Here is a 23,049-nt window from a genome sequence, read left to right as displayed (position 1 = left end):
TGCTTTGCCTTATTGTATCTTTTTTGTTGCATTTTACTATTGTCACCTAGAGGCCTGCTCCTTTCTGAAAGGAAACAGAGATGGAATGGATCTGGGGTAGGGGAGAGATAGGACAAGTAAGGAGTGGAAGAAGGGGAAACTGTGATTGCGATGTATTATATGAAAGAATAATCTATTTTCAATTAAAAGGAAAGAAAAAGGTCAGTCTATATTGGCATTATTGTTTGCTATACTGACTATGAGAAGAAGCAGCTTAGAGAAGACAGAATTGAATATGGTTTCTGACCAGATAAACGGTAGGTTTATTTTTAGAATTAAATAGCAGTTTGTAATACGAGACTAGAACTCATAATGGATATCTGTGCCAAATCTATGTAAGCAATGAGATTAGCTTAGCTCTACTGAACAGAAATACCCTTGGAGTGTTTAAACAAGGTAGGAATGTATTCCATGCTAATAAAGGAAACCTTCAGGCAAGTGATGTAGGTCCATATAAGTGCTGCCCCACCCATCAGGATCTATCCAAAAGTCCTGTTTGCCATCATGGGATGTAACAATCCTTCAACAAGGCCACAAAATCTGTTATGTAAAATGTGCCATTACAACTGTGCTCAGTAAAAAAGAGGAGGAAGAAATCAATCACAGTCCTTAATTTTTAAAGAGAATTCACAAACCTCTAATATAATCTGTTTACCTCTCTTTGGCAAGGAGTTTAGCTATATCCCATCAAGTGACAAATGAGCCTTGGAAATGCCATCCTTTTTCTTTGTGGTAACATGCAAAGCTAAAAGCCAACTGTCTGTTCTTAGATCAGAAATAAGAAAATGGAAATAGAATGTGTACCTGTGAGTTAGAAGTTAAGTCACCGACAGGTAATTGCGTAGTGAAGCATGGGTACAAATGAAACAGACAGGTGTGTTACAGCACTTGCCTTTAAATTGGAATTTTGAGATGACTGGTATATGCAGGTGAGGAACCAGAAGGATACACCAATTACTCTCAAAGGAATTTGGATGAAAAATGAGAAGGATAGCAGCTCAGATGCCTCTAGATTGTGGATAGGGAAGTTGAGCTCATACAGTAGTAAAAGATGGTGATATGTTGAGGCAGATAACCAATTCATATTTCATTTTTGGTTTCGCAAGACAGGGCTCCTCTGTGTAGCTTGGAGCCTGTTCTGGAACTAGTTCTTGGAGACCAAGCTGGTCTCAAACTCACAGAGATGCACCTACCTCTGCTTCCCTAGTACTGGGATTAAAGGCACGCACCACCATTGTTTGTCTCCAATTAATATTTCTTAAGGCACCTTAGCATGTCTGGTAGGGCAAGGCTTATGCAAAGTTTAAACCCTTAAGGAATTGGAGCACAGGGATTCAAAGGAGCTGCAAGCCAGCACGGCATTACAGGTTATACAGTTGTACAAATTCAAAGCGGACTCTTAGAAGTCTAATGAATATTTTTTGTTTCCTATATAATAATTCATTACTCTATGGTGTTAGAGGGAAACCTGATACCATAGAGACTCCCATAAATCCACAAGAATGACCCTAGCTAAGATTCCTAGTGGAAAGGGTTTCTAAACTGGCCTTCAAATGTAATCAGATCGGTGACTACCCTAATTGTCATTATGGAAACTTCACCCAGTAACTGATAGAAGCAGATGCAAAGAAGCACAGCCAAGCACAGGCTGAGCTCCAGGAGTCTAGTTGAAGGGAGAAAGATGGGATTATATGTTGGGGAAGTCCTGTGTATATGTCAATAAAGCACTACTGGCCAATAGGGAAGCAAGATAGGTGGGACTAGGAGTTGAGGAGGACTCTGTGTAGGAGAAACACAGGGAGACAAGATGTAACCGCCATAGGCTAAGAAGCCTGGAAACTTTTCTCTGATAAGAGAAATACTTAGATTGGCAGTTATGGGGTAAATACTTAAGTCAGAGATAGCCAGTAAGAAACAAGCAAGGCCAACAGCTTCATAATTAATATAGCCTCCTGTGTGTTTATTTGGGACTGATGTGGCTCCGGAACCAGGTTGGCAGGAAGGCTTCTCTCTACAATTATATAAGCAAGGGAAGGTCAAGGTCATGACATCATGATGGGAAAACACACAAAGACAGCTGAACTGAACTCATCCAAGTGCACAGACTATTTCTACACCTGAGTCAATATGATGTGACTGAGAGGGAACAGATCTAGGGAGCATCACTTGCTGCCCTTACTGGTTTGCTTACACCAAAGGACTGCTCAATATTTGGCTTCACAATATGACTGGTTATTCCACTCTGTTTTGACTCTCACTAGAAATCCAATCTAATTTAGAGGACTCAAAGGCAAAAGATTTATTCTTTAAAATGTATTTAAAAACAAGATGCTTTTTATTCACTGGTTTCAAAATGGAGATTTGACTTTCAGAGAAATACTTAGCTGAAGTCAGTAACCCTCACTCCAGTAAGCACCAGTTGCCTCTTTGAGTTCTGTCTGACACCAGTTTTGTCTAAGGTGGATTAGAAAAGGTGATCCATTGGCTAGCTGCCTCAATTCTGAGCTCTTCAGTAGTGTCAACAACTTACATCTGTATTCTCAATGAGATATGCTTTCACACAGGAATACTTCTTTATTGTAAAATATGTGCATTTGCTTTCATTTGTAACAAAAAGGGGATTGATATGAACCCACACTTTAATATGAATTTAACAACTTCAAAACTATTAATGATACATAATCATATAGTATAGAATTTTTTTGTAGGGGGAGTTACTTTGGAATTAAAAGAATACTCAACCAAAGAGAAATACAAATGAGTAAGAAAAACCTCTGATTAGATTAGCTTATGGCAAGCTCCCACACACTCCACACAACCAATGATTCTTCTGAGGATACAAATAGGTTAATTAAATAGGTAACACTGTGCTTCTTAATTACTCTCATTTCCTCCAAAAAAAACTATTATATGGAATTTAACAATCTTTCTACAGAAAATAAGACACACACTTCCAACTTTATGCGATAAAATTTAAGATAAAGCATAACATTCACAAGTAAATATGTGTATAATAATTTCAAATAGAAAGTGTAAACAGATGTGGGAACAATTTAAACCTGATTCTTTAAAGATTTTGAAGGATTACAGTTTATTCACTCATTGTACTGCATCTTTGTGAATAATAAAACATCCCTTATTGTAAAATGACTGGGAACAACAGGATGAGTACACAGGTAAAGGTGCTTGCTGCTCAAGAATGATAGCCTGAGTTCCTTCCCCAGGGTGCCTGGAAGAAAACAACCAATCCCCATCCTATGACTCCCACATTCACAATACATTGCATGTAAGCATGTGTCTGCACACACACACAGACACACACACACACTTCACACACTTCACACACTTCATGCAAATATGCACATACACATTCCCACATACCATGCATACATATACACACACATCATGCCACCATGCACAAAAACACACATGAATACACACGCAATGCACACACACACATACTACACATACACACACATATTTCATGCAAGCACACAGATACTATTCAGAAACACACTCATACAAACATACAAAATGCACACAAACATACAATGCACACACACATATAATGCATACATATACACACCATGTATACACACAGGATGCACAAACGCATGATGCACACACACAAATAAATAACACACATACTATCCACATACACACAAACACAAAGACACACTCTGCATAAACACAGACACACACACACACACCAGGAACATACACACATGCATATGCATACATACAGCATGCATGTACACACAAATATACACAATGCACACATACCATGCACACACTTATTAATTAAAAAATACCTGGATGATAGTTTTTGAGGCATATATAGGGTTTCATCTTGGAAGCTAGTTATAATATTAAAAAAAGAGATATTCAGAAAATCAGATACGACAAAGTTGTGAGTTTGATATTATATGAATATATTTCCTTATAGAAAAATCACACAATATATTTTGATCATGTTTTCCTCTCTTCCAGCCCCTCCAAGACTCTACCCATCTCCCTTCCCATCCAAATTTATGTTTTTCTTTTTCTTTTTCAGGAACAAGGACTAAAAAGAAGAAACTTGCACATACACACAAACAGATAAAAACAAAATAGCAACAACAAATCTTTCAAAAATGGAAAACAAAACATACAAGCAATAAGGAAAACAATCATGCAAATCAATAGGGGTCAAAAGTCTATAAAGATAGCCTGAATTTAATTTGTGAGTTAATGTTGTGTTTGACCAGATTTGTACCTTATATAAAAGAGACAAACAACAAGATGTAAATTCTTCTTATGTCAGTCTCACAGCATTGTCATGATGTCACCAGTGAAGCATGCAGATGAATCACATTTACCTGTATTCCTTCCATAATTTCACTAACATCCATCTTTCTGCTGTTAATTTATGTGTCACTATAAACTGAGAATTCCTATGTTACTTTAGAGGTGTGGTATTCATGCTGACACTAGAACCATTTTATTTTTGGTAACATAGTCTTTCAATTTTCAAGACATGCTCTTACTATGTAGCATAAAATTTGGGACTTGTCTCTTTAGAACATTTGTTTATTAATCAAGGAAACATTATCTGTAAAGACTTAGCACAATGACTCAGAAAGATAGGTGTTTATCCCATAATGCCTTTGTGTGTGTGTGTGTGTGTGTGTGTGTAAAATGCATAAAATTAGGAAGCAAATAAGTTAACCTAGGTGATAACCACACTGGTCAAACATTGACATTTCAGCAGAATAAAATTTTATGGAGCAGGGCAAAAAGGAATGAGCTCTTTTAATTACAGACTTCGCTTGCACAGACATTGGCTTCTTTTAAGACCACCACTTAGTTATTACAGAGTTAACAGAAATAAAAGAAACCTTACCAAATATGCACAGAGAGCACTCCTATCACACAGTCCATTCTAGAAGTACCATCATGTTGACATGTGGCAGCAACGTTAAGCCTTTTCATTCCCAGTAGACTAAAATCAGATTTTGGCGAGAGACAATCAATGGCTCTTAGAGTGGGGATAATGACACAGCTCACTGCCAATTCTCCATGAAATTCATTTGATCAAACAATAACTAGATTCTTCTTAGCTTTTAATTCCTTTACTTTTATCTCATTGTCTTGAAACTCCCCACAGGTAATAAGTATTTTGTTAAGGTAAACATAGAAGTCCTAAAACATTCCTGCTGGGTACTCAGCTCCCCAAATTAATGTTTTGCTTTCCCCGATGCATTCTTAAAAACTACCTTATGTTTCTGCTAAAAATAAAATATGCTAAAAAAATAGAAGTCTATTCTGTATCCAGACAGTCCTATCTTTATTTTAAAAGCCTTTTTGTCATCAGAATAACACAGTTAGTTCCATGGTTCTACCATAGTTTTTATGTTTGGGACAAATTGCTTGATGGGAAGACATTCAATTTAGTGTATTATGAGAAATCACCCTTAAAGCAACTTACGGAGGAAACACTAAAACAAACAAACAAAAACCCCAAAACTATGAGCACCCAGTATTGCATCTGTCCCTAATGTATGTTTTTCTCTTCTCAGTAGAAATCACTGTCTACTTGTTTTTCTCTAAGCCTCGTCTCAGTTTTGGTCACCCTCAGAAATTTAGAAGTCCTTAACTTTCAAACTTCTCTCTGTGTGAGAGTGTGTGTGTACATGCACATGTGTACTTATCTATACTCATGTGTTCCTGGGCTCAGAGACTAGGAGGGGACATCAGATGTCATCCTCTATCACCATGAGCTACTCCTTCAATGCAGTTTTGGCTGAACCTGAGACTTGTGTTTTAGCAGCTGTGTTGGGAACTATCAATCCTCCATCACACCCTCTTGGAATTGGTGTTACAGATGTGTGCAGGATGTCTGGTTTGTTATATGAGTCCAGGGATCTAAACTCTAGTCCTCAAGATTGCCGTTAATTATTTACCAATCTCTCTGGCATCTAAAAGTAAATAATTTTACATTCATATATGCCTTTTCTTTAAGTTTTCAATTCTTCACAGCACATTTTACTTTTTAGGGAACTATCTCATATATTTAGTGAGCACACTTAGGTTTTTTTTCCCCCAAATCCATTCAAGCACACACTCACAAAGGCATTATTTATTAATATATCAAGAACTTTAACAATATTGAAAACATTACATATATATTTGCAGAAAGAATGAATTCATTAAGCAATCAAATGACTTGCCATTATTAATTTCTAATTGAATTATAAGTTATTACTTTATTTTCGACAATAGAAAAACATGTGTACATAACTGTGAAGGTTCAGATGTCCACATTCCTGTTAAAGTCTCATGCAAGTACAACTTAATGAGACTGTATTTTCCCTATACTATAACCTCTTATGCAAAAGAAGTCATCTGTACTTGTATTACAACTTCCCCATTTCCTTAATCTAGGCATGATGAAGTGAAAGACTTATCTCATAGGATGCTATTTATAAAAGCTTTTTAGAGTGACATGCAGTGAGAATGTGGTAACTGTGAGCATAATATCGATTTTCTGTGCAAAGACCCCGCATACTTGCTGCTTCAGTTATCGATATCACTCAAAGATAGCACAACCAAATCCTTGGCTGAGTGATGCCTCCAACTCAAGAGAGTTTGAGATGGTCTCGGTCTCCTATTTTAGCTAATTTTTATGGTTTCACATTACTTTTCAAATGAACTTGCCACAATGTATGTGAAATTGGTTTATGGCTCTAAAAACTGTTGACACAAAACACAGTTCTTACGTTAATGGAGTCAGGATTTCTTCTTGAGCTAGTAGCAGTGACTTAATGAACGTGGTTCAGGATGTCTCAAATAACATGATCCAATGTTAAAACGGCTGAGTTAAGCTTTACATTTAACTAAACAAAAGCAAGTTATATGTCAAGGCACTTTTCAAATATGTTAGGGGGATATCAGATAGATGGGTTACAGCAAAGCAGGAAAATCAATGCCAGAGGTTTCAAATGCCACCAGTTGACATTCTTTCTTTTGTGTTTGTGGTCTGAAACCAAAAGGATTCAGATGATAAATTGCAAGAATGGTAGACCAGAAGGACAAGTGTTCACTGAATACTGCTAAGCGGACTAAAGATAACCTGATAAAATTAGGACCTGGATCTGTAACATTTCAACTTTCCACACTTACCAAAGATCTTATTGTCATTGTGGAATATTGAACATAGGTGCAGGAGTTACTTATTGTTTGGGAAATGGTTGTTCCTAAAGACTACATCTATTTTAAAACTCAAACACTGAAACCATTTTAAGTGCTCATGAAATACACAAGTTTCGAGAGTCTCTAATGGTTGTGAAAATGAGCAAGCATGCTTATGGAAAGAATTCCTATTTGGATCTCTTTATGGTATGCCTATTTCATATTTGAATTACAAAGGTAATGTGTTTGCCCATGATAATAAGCAAATGGGACAACTTGAAAGGCAGCTTGTATACAGCATCATTGCAACAATGTGTTGCATATTTCAAAAAGCTAGAAGAAAGGATAATGTTGCTATAAAAAGGACAATTTCTTGAGTAACTATAGGTGTTTATCCCAACTAAGAAATTAAAGATCGTACAAAGTATGAAAAATTCACATCCTCATTAGTAGTCTATAAATATATACACTTTTTATGATTTCAGGTATCAACTAAAATAAGTTTAATTTAAAAGTAAAAGTAAGGATGAGGGGATATCTCAGTGGGTACAAATGCTTTTTGCAAACATGAGGAACTCAATTCAGATGCCTAGCACTGTGTAAAATCTGGAAATGACCTTTCACCTATAAGCCCAGCGCTGTGAGGTGGTGACAGGTAGATCCCATAAACTTTCCGGCCAGTCAGTCACGGAGAGACCTTATCTGGGGGAATAATGTGGATACTGACAGAATAGAACAACCAATATCTTCCTCTGGCCTCTGCACACACATAGGTGTATGTATATATACACCACATATGCACACTGCATGCACATACATGTACATACATGTGCACCATTACTAACACACTAAATGCACACACATAGATATACAAATGAAAAAGCAAAGGGACATCTATTTGAAAACCATAAGATGAAAATGAGCTAAAAATTTAATTAATTGAATGTGTTAAAAGTTATAGAATATAAATCACAAAAACAAAAAACAAAAACACAACACTTTTAAGAAAACACAAATAAAAACAAAAATACTGCTTACTTCCCAGGTTTAATAGTATCCAATGCTGTGAGGAAAGTTGTCCCATCCTCTTGTGTTTACAAAGAACTGGTGGAAGGACCTTAGTGTAAAAGAGAAGGGAGTGAGACATTTCAATTGTTCAATGTGGGGTGGGGAGAGTCAGGATCAGGACACACAATCCAATGCCTGTATCTGAATCTCACCCAGTCCTGCCTATGTTCGCATCTGCCTCCCTTTGGCTTTCAGGAGACCTTTGCATATGTTCCGTGATCTGGAAGGACAGAGGTGCCATGCACTCTTCCATTGGCTGACCTTATTCCCTTTGGATGCCACCCTGCAGCTTTTAGTCATCACCTCAATGCTTATTCTGTTATTTTCACATTGTAAAACTTTATTATCGAGAAGTTCTCAGTGTGTGTGTGTGTGTGTGTGTGTGTGTGTGTGTGTGTGTGTGTGCTGGGGAGATAGAGCAGAAAGTGTGTTCCTAAATTTTTACCCGAGGTATCGGACTTCAAAAATAACAAATAAGCAGGGATTGTGCTGTTATAAATGACCAAACAAATCACGTTTGATTCCAACTTTTAAACAGACAGTGACCTAAGCAGGATAAGGAACTGTCAATGATGATGCATGATTGCTCTAAATTCTCTTAGTGTTAGGTATGCTGACAGATAAATACACTTTTCTGATATATGTATGTTGACCTTCAAAAGTATTTAGAAAGTATTCCTAAAAATGCTTCTTCCAGAAAAAGTTGATATTTGAACTATATCTTAATAGCATACAGAGATTGTGTGTGACTTATTTTCTCTCTTTTTCTTTCCCTTTTTTCTTTTTTTCATCAGTTAATGTTATAATGAAAGGTCTACGATAATATTAAATATACAGTTGCCAACCATTGCTAAGGTTTAGGCCAAAGATAAAGTGTATTCTTAGCTTATATGATATCCTGGGTTAAAACTCAAACCCAAGAGAAATAAATAAAACAGCTACACAATGGGAAAAAAGTGCTGAAACAAATGCAGTTTTGCTATGTACACTGCCACCTACAACTCACTGAAGTATAACACCTCCTTCTCATCTAGAAACAGTTTCACAACTGTATCTGAACATGAAGAAACTCTGAAGCGACAGGGTGAACAGCAGTCAATTAGGACACCATCACGATAACATGAAGCATCTGTTAAATGCCATGACCGTACTGTTTCCTGTTTATTTAATTCATTCAGTATCAAACTCAAAAAATATTTTAAGACTTACTATATTTCTGGTTTGACCTGTAAAATTTGTCTTCATTTTTAGGGATTTAATTTGAAAACAAAGATATAAACTAAAGTGGTCTTATAGCCAGCACTCTGACAGTTAAACTATATCTTAACACTTCTTAACATTCCCTTATTTTCAGCGAAACAAATATTACATTTGACTGATTATTTGTAATAATATAATACTTACTGATTTACCATCCTGAAACCTGATACCTTTGAGAAAGTTTGGAGTAAGCTTGCTGTGTTATGCTTCTGATACATACCCAAGAACCATGTAGTTATGGTAAGCTAAACTCAAATTATAAACTCTGATGAAGATAGAAGGGGATTTCTTTCTTTTTCTTTGTCTTTCTTTTTGTAGTAAAAAATAATTCAGTTTCTAGCAACAGTGTTCTCATTATCATAGCTTGACTCTGCCATGCTATTAAAATAATTATTATAAATTTCTGATTCACAACATGTTACTGATGATGCTGATGATGACAAAGATCAATGAAGTTATTTAAGTAATGAAGTCACATATTCGGGTTTAAACATTCTCTTCATCCATGGCACATATAACATGGATATAATCCTATGTGTCCTAATCATAGAAAATAAATATATTTAATCAAATAAAGAATAAGAAGCAGAACACCCAGGAAAAATGCAGTTCTTGAGATTTCCAGTCAATAGACAACTTGGACGAAACCTCTCAGGTATGTCAGAAACATCAACCTCCTCCATTTCTCATAGCTTCCCCTGGTGGAGACTGAGTGAAATTTTACTTACTGTTACCACCAATTTTACTCTAGCTTTTCTGGAACCCTGGCGCTCAAACACAGATGTGTGAGGAATTGCCACATAACAAAGTTAGTCAATAAAAAGAAGAGAAATTAGTTCGAAAAGTTTTTAAAAGATGAACAGTTTCCCATGTGTCCAGGCTAAGAGAGCATCCCTCTAATTGGAATGGGCTCCCAAAGCTCATTCATAAACCATGGTAAACACTGATCTACTACTACCCAAGGCCCCAATGATTTCTGTGGCCTCCTACCTGGCACTACATTCATGGAGTCTGGATCAGTCCCCTGTTGGTCTCTCAGCCATCAGTCTGGGATTCAAGAGTCCCCAGTCAGCTGTCTTTGTTTCATCATCATGGTCTTGACCCCTTTGCTCATCACTCCTCCATCTCTGTCACTAGGTTCCAGGAGTTCAGTTCGGTGTTTAGCTGTAGGTATCTGTCTCTGCTTCCATCAGTCCCTGGATGAAGGTTCTAGGACGGCATATAGGGTAGTCATCAACCCTATCATCAAGGAGGGGCTATTAGTGTAGTCTCTCCACTATTGCTTAGTTTGTGAGTTGGTGTTATCTTTGTAGATCTCTGGAGATCTCACTAGTATCAGCTCTCTCCTCAAGCCTATAATGACTCAATCTATTATGGTATCTCTCATCCTGCTCTCCTCTAGTCTTACCTTGACTCAATCTTCCTGCTTCCCCATACCTTCTTCTCCCCCTCTCTTTTTCTTGGTTTCCTCTTCCCTCCCCTGATGTTCCCAATCAGCTCAAGGTCATGGGGAAGGGCCTAGGTCCTGCCCTGGATGAAATGACAGACTTTAGAGATCCCACCAAGGAGGGCCTCACCCTCCCTGGGGAACGATGTGGGGACTGGGTGGGGGGCTGGAGAGCTGGGGGGCTGGTGGAAGGTCAAGGGAGGAGGGATGGGAGAGGGAGCTGGGACTGACACATGAAGCATTCATGTTTCTAATTTAAATAAAAACACATATTGAGAAAAAAAGATGAACAGTTACACCCAACTCCTCTGCATGGAGCTCTGAAGGGACTTACTTTCAAGGGAGACATCCAAAATTGTGAGACTTCCTTGCCCCTTTCCACATCTCTAATATCCAAGATCAGCAGCATCAGGTAAGAGGTATGATCTTGAAGTGATTCCCTGGAGAGAACTACTCTTCATTCAGTATCACCTCCCAGAAAAGCTCATCGTCTCTGCTATACGGATTTCACATATTTTGGTGCTTTCTGTTTGGGTTGGGTTGGGTTATCTTCCTGTTTTCCATAGTATCTGTGAAGACCCAAGGTTAAGCCTGGGTTTAAGAAACATGCCAAAGATTTTATAATGTTTAACACCATAAACATTTACCTGTTCCATAGTTATATATTTCTGTTGTTGGTCAAACCTATAATGAATTCATTTGATCATGTTCTACTAAATAAAACCTAAGCCATTCTTTCCACGGTATTCTGAAGTTATCTACTAAAATCAACAAACTTGAACGAGTGGCAATGTCTGAATCTGTGTAACTTATTATGCTTTACAGATCCATTTAGGCTTCATGGTAAAAATGCAGCTTATCTATGAGGATTCTATCGCGGTAATCGAGGCTATATAGGGAAAAACAATATATTTATTTATCAGGGAGAGAGAGAGTCGCACATACCAGGAGTTAGAAGCGTGGCTGGCTTCCAGGAGAAAAAGAGGGAGGCCCCTTTTCCTTTCACTACCTTTTATCTCTACCTTGACCCCGCCCTGTTGGGCGGGTAGCTTTGTGGGGTTCACTCCTACAGGATTCTTTTCCAAAAGCATTTGAATATTCATGTTTATTTTTCATTTTAACTTTTGCATTATTTTCACTACTCAGACTATCCACTCATGAGGTTTCAGAATTACCTTTTATCTTGAGATTATAAATAATCATAACTTAACTATAGAGATAAGAATATCCAAGCTTCATGCTGGAGCGGTGCCTCAGTAGTTAATAACACTGGCTGCTCTTCCAGATGACCTGGGTTAAATTCCTAGCACCTACACAGTGACTCAGAATCATCTGTAACTGTCCAGAGAAAACAACACCCTCATACAAACATACCTGCATGGAAAACACCAAAGCAAATGAAATTTTAAAAAAATCCAAACTTCATAATATCTAAATGATAACTCTGACTCTGATGATCACAAAATATACTATCACTGTTCATCATACCAACAGGACTGTATAGTGTGGTTGTGTGTGTGTGTGTGTGTGTGTGTGTGTGTGCATGCACATGTGCACTAATTCCATTTAAAAGTGAAAATGTCTCCTTTCAGGAAAATGAAGAACATAGACGATAGACGATAACCTGTGTGCTTTTGCCCTGCAGTTCCAGACACGACTTTGAACAGCCTAAGCAATTAGAGTTTCTTTTTAAGTTAAATCTGCCCCATGTTTAAAAACTATAATACAAGCACCTCTAACTCCAGTTCCAGGCAATCCAACACCCTCTTCTGGCCTCCACGGGCACTGCATGCATGCAGTGAAGAGACATACAATAAAAATAAATACATCTTTTAATAAGAGAGAGATAAGTTGTTTTTAACACACTTGTATTGTGCCTTCAAAATAGTTTAGATGAGGTTTATTTAAAATCACTAACTTGTAAAATATCTTTCCAAATATGCAATATTAGAAAAAGCACAGCTTGTGGAATTGATTATAGTATGCAAAGCTATCTTTTAATAAGAAAAATAATAGAAGTTGAAAAGTTAATTATCTAGTAATTCAGTAAATCTTTATCCAAGTGAATGCTACTTGGAGCATGTAGTTTTAAACAAGAGTTCCCTCTCTCTCTCTCTCTCTCTCTCTCTCTCTCTCTCTCTCTCTCTCTCTCTCTCTCTCTCTCTCTCTCTCTCCCATACTATCCAGATTAACGGATGTATGCCCTGTTAAACTAGATTCTTCTTTGCATACTATGACAGAAAAGCAAAATAATGTACTTTTGGAAAATTAGCAATTGTCACTGTGTTACTTAATTAGCAACAGTAGCCCGACATCCCAGATACCCTCATGAACAGAAAGTAACCTCGGATTTTGTCAGAATCTTAAAACAGAATGCTAGCTTTGAATCCACAGTGTACCAAAAGAAATAATCAGTGTGTTCTGAACAAGAATCACGAATAACACCCTTGACATTGTATCTGGTCAGATGGAGAGTTGGATTTGGGTAAGGTATCCAACGAGTCATGATTGACAGTGACTGATATCATAGACTTAAGGAACTGGGTCCAAAGTCAGGATATTGCCTCATTGTGACGATCTCTCCAGAACAGCCTGCTGCCATCAAGACCTTTACTTTCTATGTGCAAATGGCACTAACCTGATCCTGTTTGTTTGTTTATACCATTGTGTGTCACTGTTTCCTTTCAAAACGTTAAAGATGCTCTTCTGATTGACTTACTGTATTTAATCTTTGTTCAAATACAGTGTTGATAGTCAGTTTGTTTTACTTTTCTCATTATTATTATTATTATTCCCTAACTCTTTTACACACATCTATAATTTATCACAAAGATTGTGGATTCCCTGAGACATATACCCATGACTAACATTAATTCCCTTTGAGTACAAAGAATTTTCATAACATTAGCTTCAGTATATATTTTGAGTATTTGTTGCTCCAGTTTACTGTGCAGTTAAATGGAATGCAAATATGTTCAATAACATCTGGAAAATGGCAAGGTAATGCCAAAAAAGAAAGCCAAACCCATCAGGATTTTGAAGCAGAGAAGTTGGCATTCTCTTGAACTTGCATTTTATCAGATTATTTTTTAAACAAATTTGTTTTTAATTTTGAGAATTTTAAGTACTAGCAATCAAAGGAATTATTTAAAAATGAATATTAAACAACAGTATAGTACTGTAATACTAATATGTCAACAAATATGGGGATAATAAAATATTTATTTTAGTGATTAACTATCTTAACTATCTTCCTTTCAAACCAAATGTTTTTAATGCATACACTTATCAGCTTCATTATATAAATTTAAACCTAAGGAGAATTGTATTTTTCCTGACAAAAGCAATATAAATATGAAACATGGCAATATGATGTTAGAAAAGGCTTCTCATTGATTCTCATGGTTTGAAGCTTATATTTAGTTAGCATAGACTTCATCTATTTTTTGCATACAGTCTTCAAAATCATTTTATAATTTCCCTTGAAATGTGCACAATGTAAAACAGTTTTTCTGCCTGTTTAGTAAACAGTTCCTGTTAGAGAAAGAAATAAAACCTTGAAGAAATCAATGTCAACTTTTCTTAGTAAATATCAGTAAATAGGCTATTCAAAGCATATGTTGTTATGTACTAATAACATATACTGGGTCTCATCTGGGGCTTTACAAGTACTTTACATGTGTCGTTTAAGATTAAACATCACAAGGTTAATGTAGCATCCCATTTTTATAGGAATTTGGAAGGAATGGTATTTTTTTAAGGACTTCAAAGAAGTTAAGTAGTTCAGTAAAATCAAGCGTTTGAAGTAGCAAGGGTCTGAGTCTAACTTGTTTCAATTCCAGAGGCTCTGGTCTTTATAATGTGTCATATCATCTCCTGCCACAGTTGAGAGAGCATCAGGACCAAGAAGATGTAGTATTGAGTGAAGAATCCACGTGGTCTCTAATATGAATTACCGATTATACACCTGAAAGAGACACTATTCTTCACCTTGTTAGTTCATACAAAGAAAATGACTAGAAATGCCACATATGATGACGGTATCATCAGAACAGTCTACCTTTGACTACTTATACTTCAAATTTAAGATTGTTTCATCTGATTTTCCTGAATAAATTTTGAAATTTTCAAATAGACACACTTAGTTTTCTGAGTAAAAGTTTTTAAAGCGCTATAGACGGCATTAATGTTTTTTCAAATACATTTTAATTTTAAAATTAAAGTCTGGTTTACAAATGCTTACAAAATTAACAATAATGTTTTCATTGTTTAGAGCTGGTAGACCTCTGGTTTTACCCTCTGGTGAACCGAGAGAGCAACAAAAAATGCTTCCAAGGTCATTGGTCAACCCAGCTAGTAACAAATAAACCAGAGATGGTTTCCTTTTGGGCACATTTGCTTTATCCATTCCATGTTTCTTCATTAAAATCTATGATTCCCATTGCAGGCATATCTCATTAAAAGGTGACTGCTTATAACCCCCTTTCTGTAAGAAAATATGTTCAAGTTTGATTCAGTGATAAACTTTAAAAGAAAACCCTCCTTCAATTCCTAGAGTGATCTCAGTGACACACAAGCTGGTTTTGACTATACTAGGATTAGGACTGACATCAGTTCAAGGTATAAATGTATACATAACTAAATTAGGTCGCTTCTTTTTATTTGCTCCATTAAGGTCACCCATCCAGATGGACTTTGGAAATACCAAGGCATATGCCATTGATCCCAGCACTCAGAAGGCCAGGACAGTGGAGTTTGGATTTAGTATCCTCTACTTAATAAGTTCCAGACCAGTGAGACCATGCCTCAAAGATCAATAAGTTTTAAATATCATGTGATAGTAAAATGAGCCTGGACATGGATATCAGAAGGCCTGGACTTGAATGGTAGTCTCATCAGTAGCTCAACATATAGTCATCCTTTAGAGCCTTGTCTAACATATACAAATGAGTGTAGCTCTAGAGTCAGGGAAAGCAAATATCATAACACAAACCTTTGTACACAGTTTAAAAACCATTAGTTATGATCATCTACATATATACAGAAATGCAGTAGAATAAAGCATTGAAGAATATATGACTAACCCATTTAAAAAGGATAGCAGAGCAAACAAGATTCCTTGTATTATGAATTTCACTAACAAGTCAGTGAAACAGTGATACTTTTTAGTGAAGTATTCATTTTGCTGTGATGCAATTTATTGTTGTAATTGCAATTATTAATGCAATTCTGAAGCCACTTTGGATATTATTTCCATGGTGCTTGTCTCTAATATTATTTTCAAGTGATTCAGGACAGAGTTGTGTGACTGGTAACCTCAATCCCAACTCGAGTCATCTCATTTTCTACTGATAAGACCAAGGGGCTTCCCCTAAGAAAACAATTTATACTTCCTTAGTAAAAGCTAGGACTCTGTTGGCTTGCTATCTGTGTCAAATAAAAAATCATGCCACTGGGGAAGAGAAAGGGGGGCTCTTTCTGAATTTCTCTCTTGCTCTTATAAACTTAATCAAGACTTGCAATTAATTTTTGAAATTGTTCTGTATCGACCCTAGTGTTTGAAGCTTCATTTTCTGCCTCTGGGTCCCATCAGTAAAATCCACACATCTCCCTGTTAGTGGAGCAGCTGGCTTTTAAAATCTGATGTCTTGTAGCTCTTATTTACAATCCTAATCACATCATTGATTTCAGTAATCTTTTAGTAAGAGTGGTTATTAATGCTGTCAAAGGCAGAAACTGGGATTCACTATGGTTTTTCTTTTCATTTCTTTTTCTCTCTTCTTTTTAATAGTACTCGATAATTAAGATGAAGCTTAGTAATATGACTTTAGAGACCTCTGGGTGATTAGCCGTTTCCTTTGGTTAAGTATGCAACCCAGCAGAGGTTACTTCACTGACAGTGGTATATACCACCAAGAAAGACCCACTCTAAAGTTACAAACAGTTAAATGAAAATGCTGCAAGTAATTCTCATCACAACTCAGATGTAACTAAATAGTTTCAGTTTTCAAACTCAAAATACTAGTACCGTATAAAAGCTTATCTGATTCTTAAGGAAATTGGAGGCAGTTCATGAAATGTGTTTCCTTTACAAAGAGACCCCTCCACACACACACAATACTAAGCTGACCATTTCATTAGCTCACATGAATCTCCAACCACAACATAAAATTTTCAACATAAAAAGTTAGGCTAAAAAAGAATATTGGAGGGGCCAAGAGTCATTTAGAAATCAGACTTTTCAATATCCAGTACAATGAGAGAAATGAGTGAGGTGAGGTAACAAATTCTGATTTTTCTGAAAAGGGATCATGTGGTAATGGAAACTGCCATTCTAAGCCAGAGCTGTTGCCTTGTCTTATGAAAGATGGTGGGACAGCATAAATGCTCAAAAGGCTTTTCTCTTCCTCTAAAACAATGTGGAAGGATCTGGCAAAAATGTTTGTTTGGTGTTTATTGCTCCCCCATCTCCAAACCAAGGGAAATTATACTCCAATATATATATTTGGCATAACTATCAAAAGCCTTTGCCTAATTTAAAAATACCCCTGATCAATTTCTCTTATAGTAAAGAGGGTACAGTATCTGAACTGAAAAGGTATTATTAGAAAATGATATCTGGAGCATTAGGATGTATAATTCATGTTGCTTTCATTTTCTCAGACCATTGCAAAAATCCATAAATCATTTCTTGCTCATGTATTGCTTAAGTGCAATTTGTCATTTTGCATTAGAGGCCTGCCTCAGCCCATCCAGCGCTTTTAATTCACTGTTTAGAGTTTAACAAAACACTGGCCCTGTTGGATGAATGGAAAGACATTGCACTGTGAAGCCACACCAACACTTAATAGTTAAAGAAGCAAAGCTGAACATTTCTACTTTGAGTATCAAGACAGTAGAACTTTGTGGACTACCTGGAATCCCCAACCCCAAGAATAAGGACCACATGACTTGTTCTCAGTTGAGTTCAAAGCCTTACATAGCTAGTAGTCACTCAAATACCTCCAGGATCATACATTGTAAATCATTTCCAAAACTTAAAACCCATACCAGCCCTTTGCTACAAGTAAATGGAGATATTTTTGTGTCTATGAGCTTAGCTCCAAAGACTTCCTTGCCTTCCACTTAAGTTGTATTTAGCTACTGCATAAGAACTTATTTCATGGTTATCTGTAAAATGTGCCACTACATCAGATCTTTGCATTTATACTGTGGGTTGGATTTCTTAGGAGTGGTAAATGCAGAGAAACATCCAGCTCAATCTTGGTGCTATCTGAGGTTTAAAACCATCCTTACTGATGCATTTAAAACCATCCCTTCCAGTTCTTACAAAATGACAGGACCTCAGATTTTTCCCCTCAAAGTTCTGAGCACAGTGCAATAATAAGAAGATTGTAGAACAGATCACTTTGGAGTCACATTACATCACAACCAAAGGCTCATTTATCTAAAAGCTAGTTAACAAACCTACCTCTCCTGCACTCTCCAGCAAGGAGACAAGAAAGCAACCCTATTATTTAGCTACCATGCTCTTAGAGATCCTTGGTGTCCTCTTATTGCTGCCTCATTTAGACATCTTAGACATATAATGCATTGTCATATTCACACATAAACCAAGATTTTCATGAAAACTGATTTTTATACTCTTTCCAAATGATTAGTAACCCTATCCCCCAATCCTGGTATGCAGTTTGTTGTGGCACAGACACCTGGAGCTCTTTGGGTGCAGAGGCCGAGGGAGGAAGATTGCACGATTGCATGCACATGTTGCTTCTCACACAGCACAGCAGTAAAGCAGAGTCCAGGGACAAAGTACACTCATTGCTCTGTACTTCAAAGAAGCTGTGTCTGTAACTGTGACTTCACTAAGTATTGAGACAAAATAGGATGGCAAAAAGGATTAAGAAGGGCAGAGGGGCAGGGTGTCTACTTAACTACTACAAAGACAGAAAACATACATGTTAGGCTCAAAAGGCAGTTTTGAAAGGAAAATTTATGTACTGTTTTTGACTTCAAGATCATAGGAATGGTTTCTTTCAAAGGCCTTACTCTAATACCCACCTGCAAATGTTGGACGCGAAGAAACTGCTGTTGGAGTCTTCCTTCGATGGAGTTTTCTCGGGGAAAGCAGAGGCCCTGGATCGCTCTTATTTGGCTATGAAGACTCTACTGTCACCCCTGCAGTGCAAGGGCTGGCGCCTCAGAGACTAAAAGTCAGTGAGGTCAGACCCGTGGAGGAGCCTGGCTTTGCTTTGCTGGCCTGGACGCCAACCTGTGACCCGCGAAATCCAGCAGAGCCCCCAACAGGCAAGCCCTACCAAAAGCGGGATACACGACAAAGCTCTCTTGCTTGCCATATGCTACTTTCGCCGCTAGGAGACGCCTGTAACCCACGTTTCTGGAGAAGATACCCAACACAGCTGCCACCAAAAAAAAAAAAAAAAAAAAAAAAAGGAGCTCAAGTGTTACAGTGGATGCACTGATTATTTACAGGGAAATCTGGCCATCTCTCCACGTTCTCATCTCCACCTCGGGAAGCTCGCTGGCTTTTTGCAAACGCCCTAAGTCAGCTCAAACTTCAAGCTCCTTTGCGAGACGTAAACCCGCTCCCCCAATGCATTTGCTTCTGCACTGTCATTCCGCCGCCGCGCTTGTCTCTGACACATAAACATGCACACACACAAAATTGTTCCGCTAGTACAAATAAACATATTAAAGCATTACCGTCGTGTGTAATTTTTTTTTAAAACAAGGCTCTAGGTTTCTGATGAGTCAGCTTGGGGAGCTAGGGGAAAAAATGCATTTTAACGTTGTAGATCCGAAGAAAGGAGGAGGGGCGGAAGCACAGATGGCCACAGTGTATTAATATTCGGATACGCTACGAGCCCCTTTTCATTGATCCACAGGTTCTTTTTCTGCTCTGCCGCTCCATTCTCTGCCGCAGACGTGACGCTAAAATCATTTTAAACTGCAGCGGTTAGAGCTTGGGTTTGGCGGATGGTCAATTCACTGCAGCTGGAAAAGGCTTAGCCATGTTTGCTGGCTGCTTTTCCAGCTAGCTACCCGCTTAAAGGTAGAACCCATCTCTCAGCAAGAGCCTCTAGGGCTAGGAGAATGGACCGTTAGACATGGACTCTCCTCACTGCTCCGAGCATGCCTCTGTGTCAGTCACTCTGGGGACCTGCACTCCTATTTCCTCGCTGGAAGGCACTGTAGCATACCTTAGGGGGTGGACAAGGAACCTTCCCCTCGGGTTCCAGTGGCCTTACTCTTGGGTCATTCATTACCAGGAAGCCTCTAGAGTGTTATTCTAGTCTTTGGCTTAAGGGGCTGGACCGGAAAATAAACAACCTATTCCTTGTGACAGCGTGTTGATTAATATCAAAACGTATACTTTCATGTTTATCCTTGGGGAATGGGCACTGCTTGCACTCTCCAGCACCGGAGAGTTCGTTTGCACCACCTTGTAACTTCACCAGAACTGGGTGTGTGGATACAGCTCAGAGTGGGCACCCGCGGCTAGTCAAGCGAGTCGCTCAGAATCCTGGGGTTCCTCCCCGGGGACTGACACCTAGCTGAGCATAAGGCCAGCGAGAACAAGAGCCAGAACCAGGAACGTGCAAACGTGTCCGTGGATTCCCGCAGCAGTGCACACTCGATGCCCCTGTGCGTGTGAAACCACACAACTCACAGCCCCTCCCGCCCTCGCGCCCACCCCACGGTCATTCTCCAGAGAGCTGTCCCCAGACTGGACATGGACCCTCCCTACCCCCTCTAGTATGGAGGCGGTGATGGATTGCCAATAGCAAAAGGAAAATAAATAATTGAAATAGAAATCAGGCAAATAAAATAAAAGCCCGCGCTCCCCACCGCTGCCTGGCGCGAGGCCAGGCGAGGCGCAGGGATATTGCTAGCGCCTCGCAGCCATGGGTGGTGCTGGCACCGGTGCCCTAGAGTGGGGTTTAACGATGGCGGGCTCCTAGGTAAAGAGTACAAAGAAGCCCCCATTCCTTAACTAGGGTACTTACAGTTCGAAGCCACGTCCCCAAACGAGTTAATCTACTAGGTAAGTATTTTGTATGTAGACTTTAGGTGGGTAGACGTCCAATCGTCTACCCGTCTTATAGGAGCTGTCGCCCCATGTACCTTAGTCTGAATCCCTCCGCTTTGCGGGGGGGGGGGTACTTCACCTCCGCACTCCCATTTCAGCCTCGTTTATCCTCCCCACACAACCCCTATGGACCCTCCTGCTCTGATTGACACATCCCATTTTATGTCTGCCTTTAAATCGTCCGCGCGCATCTGAGTCAGAGTCCCTTCATTAGGCAACCCCTGCTGACTACGGCCCCAGGGCAACTTTCCCCCCTTCTTGGTGATTTCTTTCCACGAGCAGCAGCAGGGAAAACACCTTAAAGGAAAAAGAATGTTAGCGTCACTGGAAACCCCGCTCCTTGGAGAGGCTACCGCCGCCGCCGTTGCTATTATGTTTTCGTATTTGCTGATGCAAACAGGGGAACCTCTCTTATTCCCTGCCCATTACCTGCGGCTGGGGACTGGGAACTTTCCGCGGCAGAGTCCCCTGCAAGCGCCTCGGGACCTGCGGGCTGTTCTCGCTCTCACACTCACACTCACTGGGGCAGCCTAGGCGAGCGTTCTGCCCCGCCCATCCTGGCTGCTGCGTGACGTGTGTACTTGACGGCCACTTTCGCCAATGAGCAGTCGCTCGGTGGGTGGTGCTCCTCGGCGATTGGTTGGCAGAATGAGGGCGCTGCGCAAAAACAGAGAAGCCGAGCGCTCCGAGCTCAGAAACTGCCAGCCGAGATCACAGGCTTTGAGGCTGAAGCCGGAGGCAGGATGGACTGAAAGGAAAAGAGGCAGGTTAGAGGGGAGAGGCTTGGGAAGGAAACAGCAGAAAAGCAATCGCTTGCTGTGTTTACAGCAAGGCAAGGGACGGTTGGGTTGAGGACCAGAGACGAGACTATGAAAGCCAAGAAATGCAAATAGAGCCAAAGAGGAGAGAAAATGTCAAGAGGAACGTCCATCCGGAGAAATGAAGAGAATGAAAGTTTTATGCTGCAGAACGACTCTGTGTTTTTCCGGCAGCAAATTCTCTCGCTGTCTTTAAGCCCGCTCGCGTTTGCAAGCCATTGACATCAAGAGGCATGTTCAGCGGTGCCGGCAGCATCTCCTCTTCCTTCTCTTCTTCATCTTCCTCCTCCTCCTCCTCTTCTTCCTCCTCCACGTTCTCCTCCTATCAGAAAGAAGACAAACCTAGGACAGTCTTGAAATATCGAAATTGCCTCCTTGGGATTTGCCAGCGCCGCGTTGCGCCAAGACTGTCGGAATAAAGGAGGCTGACTATTGTATTATCGTTATTTTATTAATTGGTCAGTGGGAAGATTACATCTGAGCAGAAGGGACGTCTGTCACCCTCTCTGCGTTAAGATTGAAAAATGAGGCTGGATTTGGGGAAGCTCTAAAATGAAGTAAAAGGAATTAAAAAAAATTTTAGGACAGCCACAGAAGCCCCCCCTACACCGCACATTATTTTATTTATATTTTTGAGATTATTAATTTTTTTGGTGGTGGGGAAGTAATCGGGTGGCTGAGTGACTACGGGGGAGCGGCTTCTTTTCCTTTGGAGATGATTGTGCTGTTATTCTTTGCCTTGCTCTGGATGGTGGACGGAGTCTTTTCCCAGCTTCATTACACAGTGCAGGAGGAGCAGGAACATGGCACTTTCGTGGGGAATATCGCGGAAGATCTGGGCTTGGACATTACAAAACTTTCAGCTCGCAGGTTTCAGACTGTGGCCAACTCACGGACCCCTTACTTGGACCTCAATCTGGAGACCGGGGTTCTGTATGTAAATGAAAAGATCGACCGCGAGCAGATCTGCAAGCAGAGCCCCTCTTGTGTCCTGCACCTGGAGGTCTTTCTGGAGAATCCGCTGGAGCTGTTCAGAGTGGAGATCGAAGTGCTGGACATCAATGACAACCCTCCCTCCTTCCCGGAACCCGACCTGACAGTGGAGATATCCGAGAGCGCCACGCCAGGCACCCGCT

At 39.3% G+C, this 23,049-nt stretch overlaps 1 protein-coding gene and 2 long non-coding RNA genes across 6 annotated transcripts in view; 1 reads left to right on the top strand and 2 right to left on the bottom strand.

The window, feature by feature from the left end:
• LOC121143198 overlaps nt 1–10,578 on the bottom strand; it is a 130,430-nt gene extending 119,852 nt beyond the window's left edge. Inside the window, exons 1-4 of one of the 3 annotated variants that reach the window (XR_005880370.1) lie at nt 10,528–10,578; nt 8,248–8,326; nt 3,852–3,896; nt 3,106–3,268 (exon numbers count right to left, since the gene is read on the bottom strand). This is a non-coding gene — a long non-coding RNA (uncharacterized LOC121143198). Of the gene's footprint in view, nt 1–3,105; nt 3,269–3,851; nt 3,897–8,247; nt 8,327–10,527 lie in introns of those variants that run through there. The other 2 variants (XR_005880372.1, XR_005880371.1) reach the window with 2 other exon arrangements.
• A 110-nt stretch (nt 10,579–10,688) lies between these two features.
• On the bottom strand, nt 10,689–21,770 carry LOC121143197. Of its 2 annotated transcripts, none has more exons than XR_005880369.1 (3): nt 21,525–21,770; nt 11,319–11,553; nt 10,689–10,746 (listed from the first exon to the last, which is right to left on the bottom strand). It is a non-coding gene; the product is annotated as an uncharacterized LOC121143197 (long non-coding RNA). The 2 variants fall into 2 exon arrangements; XR_005880368.1 differs by lacking the exon at nt 21,525–21,770 and adding an exon at nt 19,046–20,660.
• Nucleotides 21,771–21,789: 19 nt separating this feature from the next.
• Pcdh10 (protocadherin 10) overlaps nt 21,790–23,049 on the top strand; it is a 57,676-nt gene continuing 56,416 nt past the window's right edge. The window contains 1 exon segment of the mRNA XM_005069671.4: nt 21,790–23,048. Coding sequence (XP_005069728.1) covers nt 22,629–23,048 — 420 coding nt within the window. The 5' untranslated portion in view covers nt 21,790–22,628.

Source organism: Mesocricetus auratus, unplaced genomic scaffold (genome assembly GCF_017639785.1).
Source record: "Mesocricetus auratus isolate SY011 unplaced genomic scaffold, BCM_Maur_2.0 Super-Scaffold_100011, whole genome shotgun sequence".
Taxonomy (NCBI): Eukaryota; Metazoa; Chordata; class Mammalia; order Rodentia; family Cricetidae; genus Mesocricetus; species Mesocricetus auratus.
The sequence above is the reverse complement of the archived record's forward strand: the minus strand, read 5'-3'. Positions and strand labels throughout refer to the sequence as shown.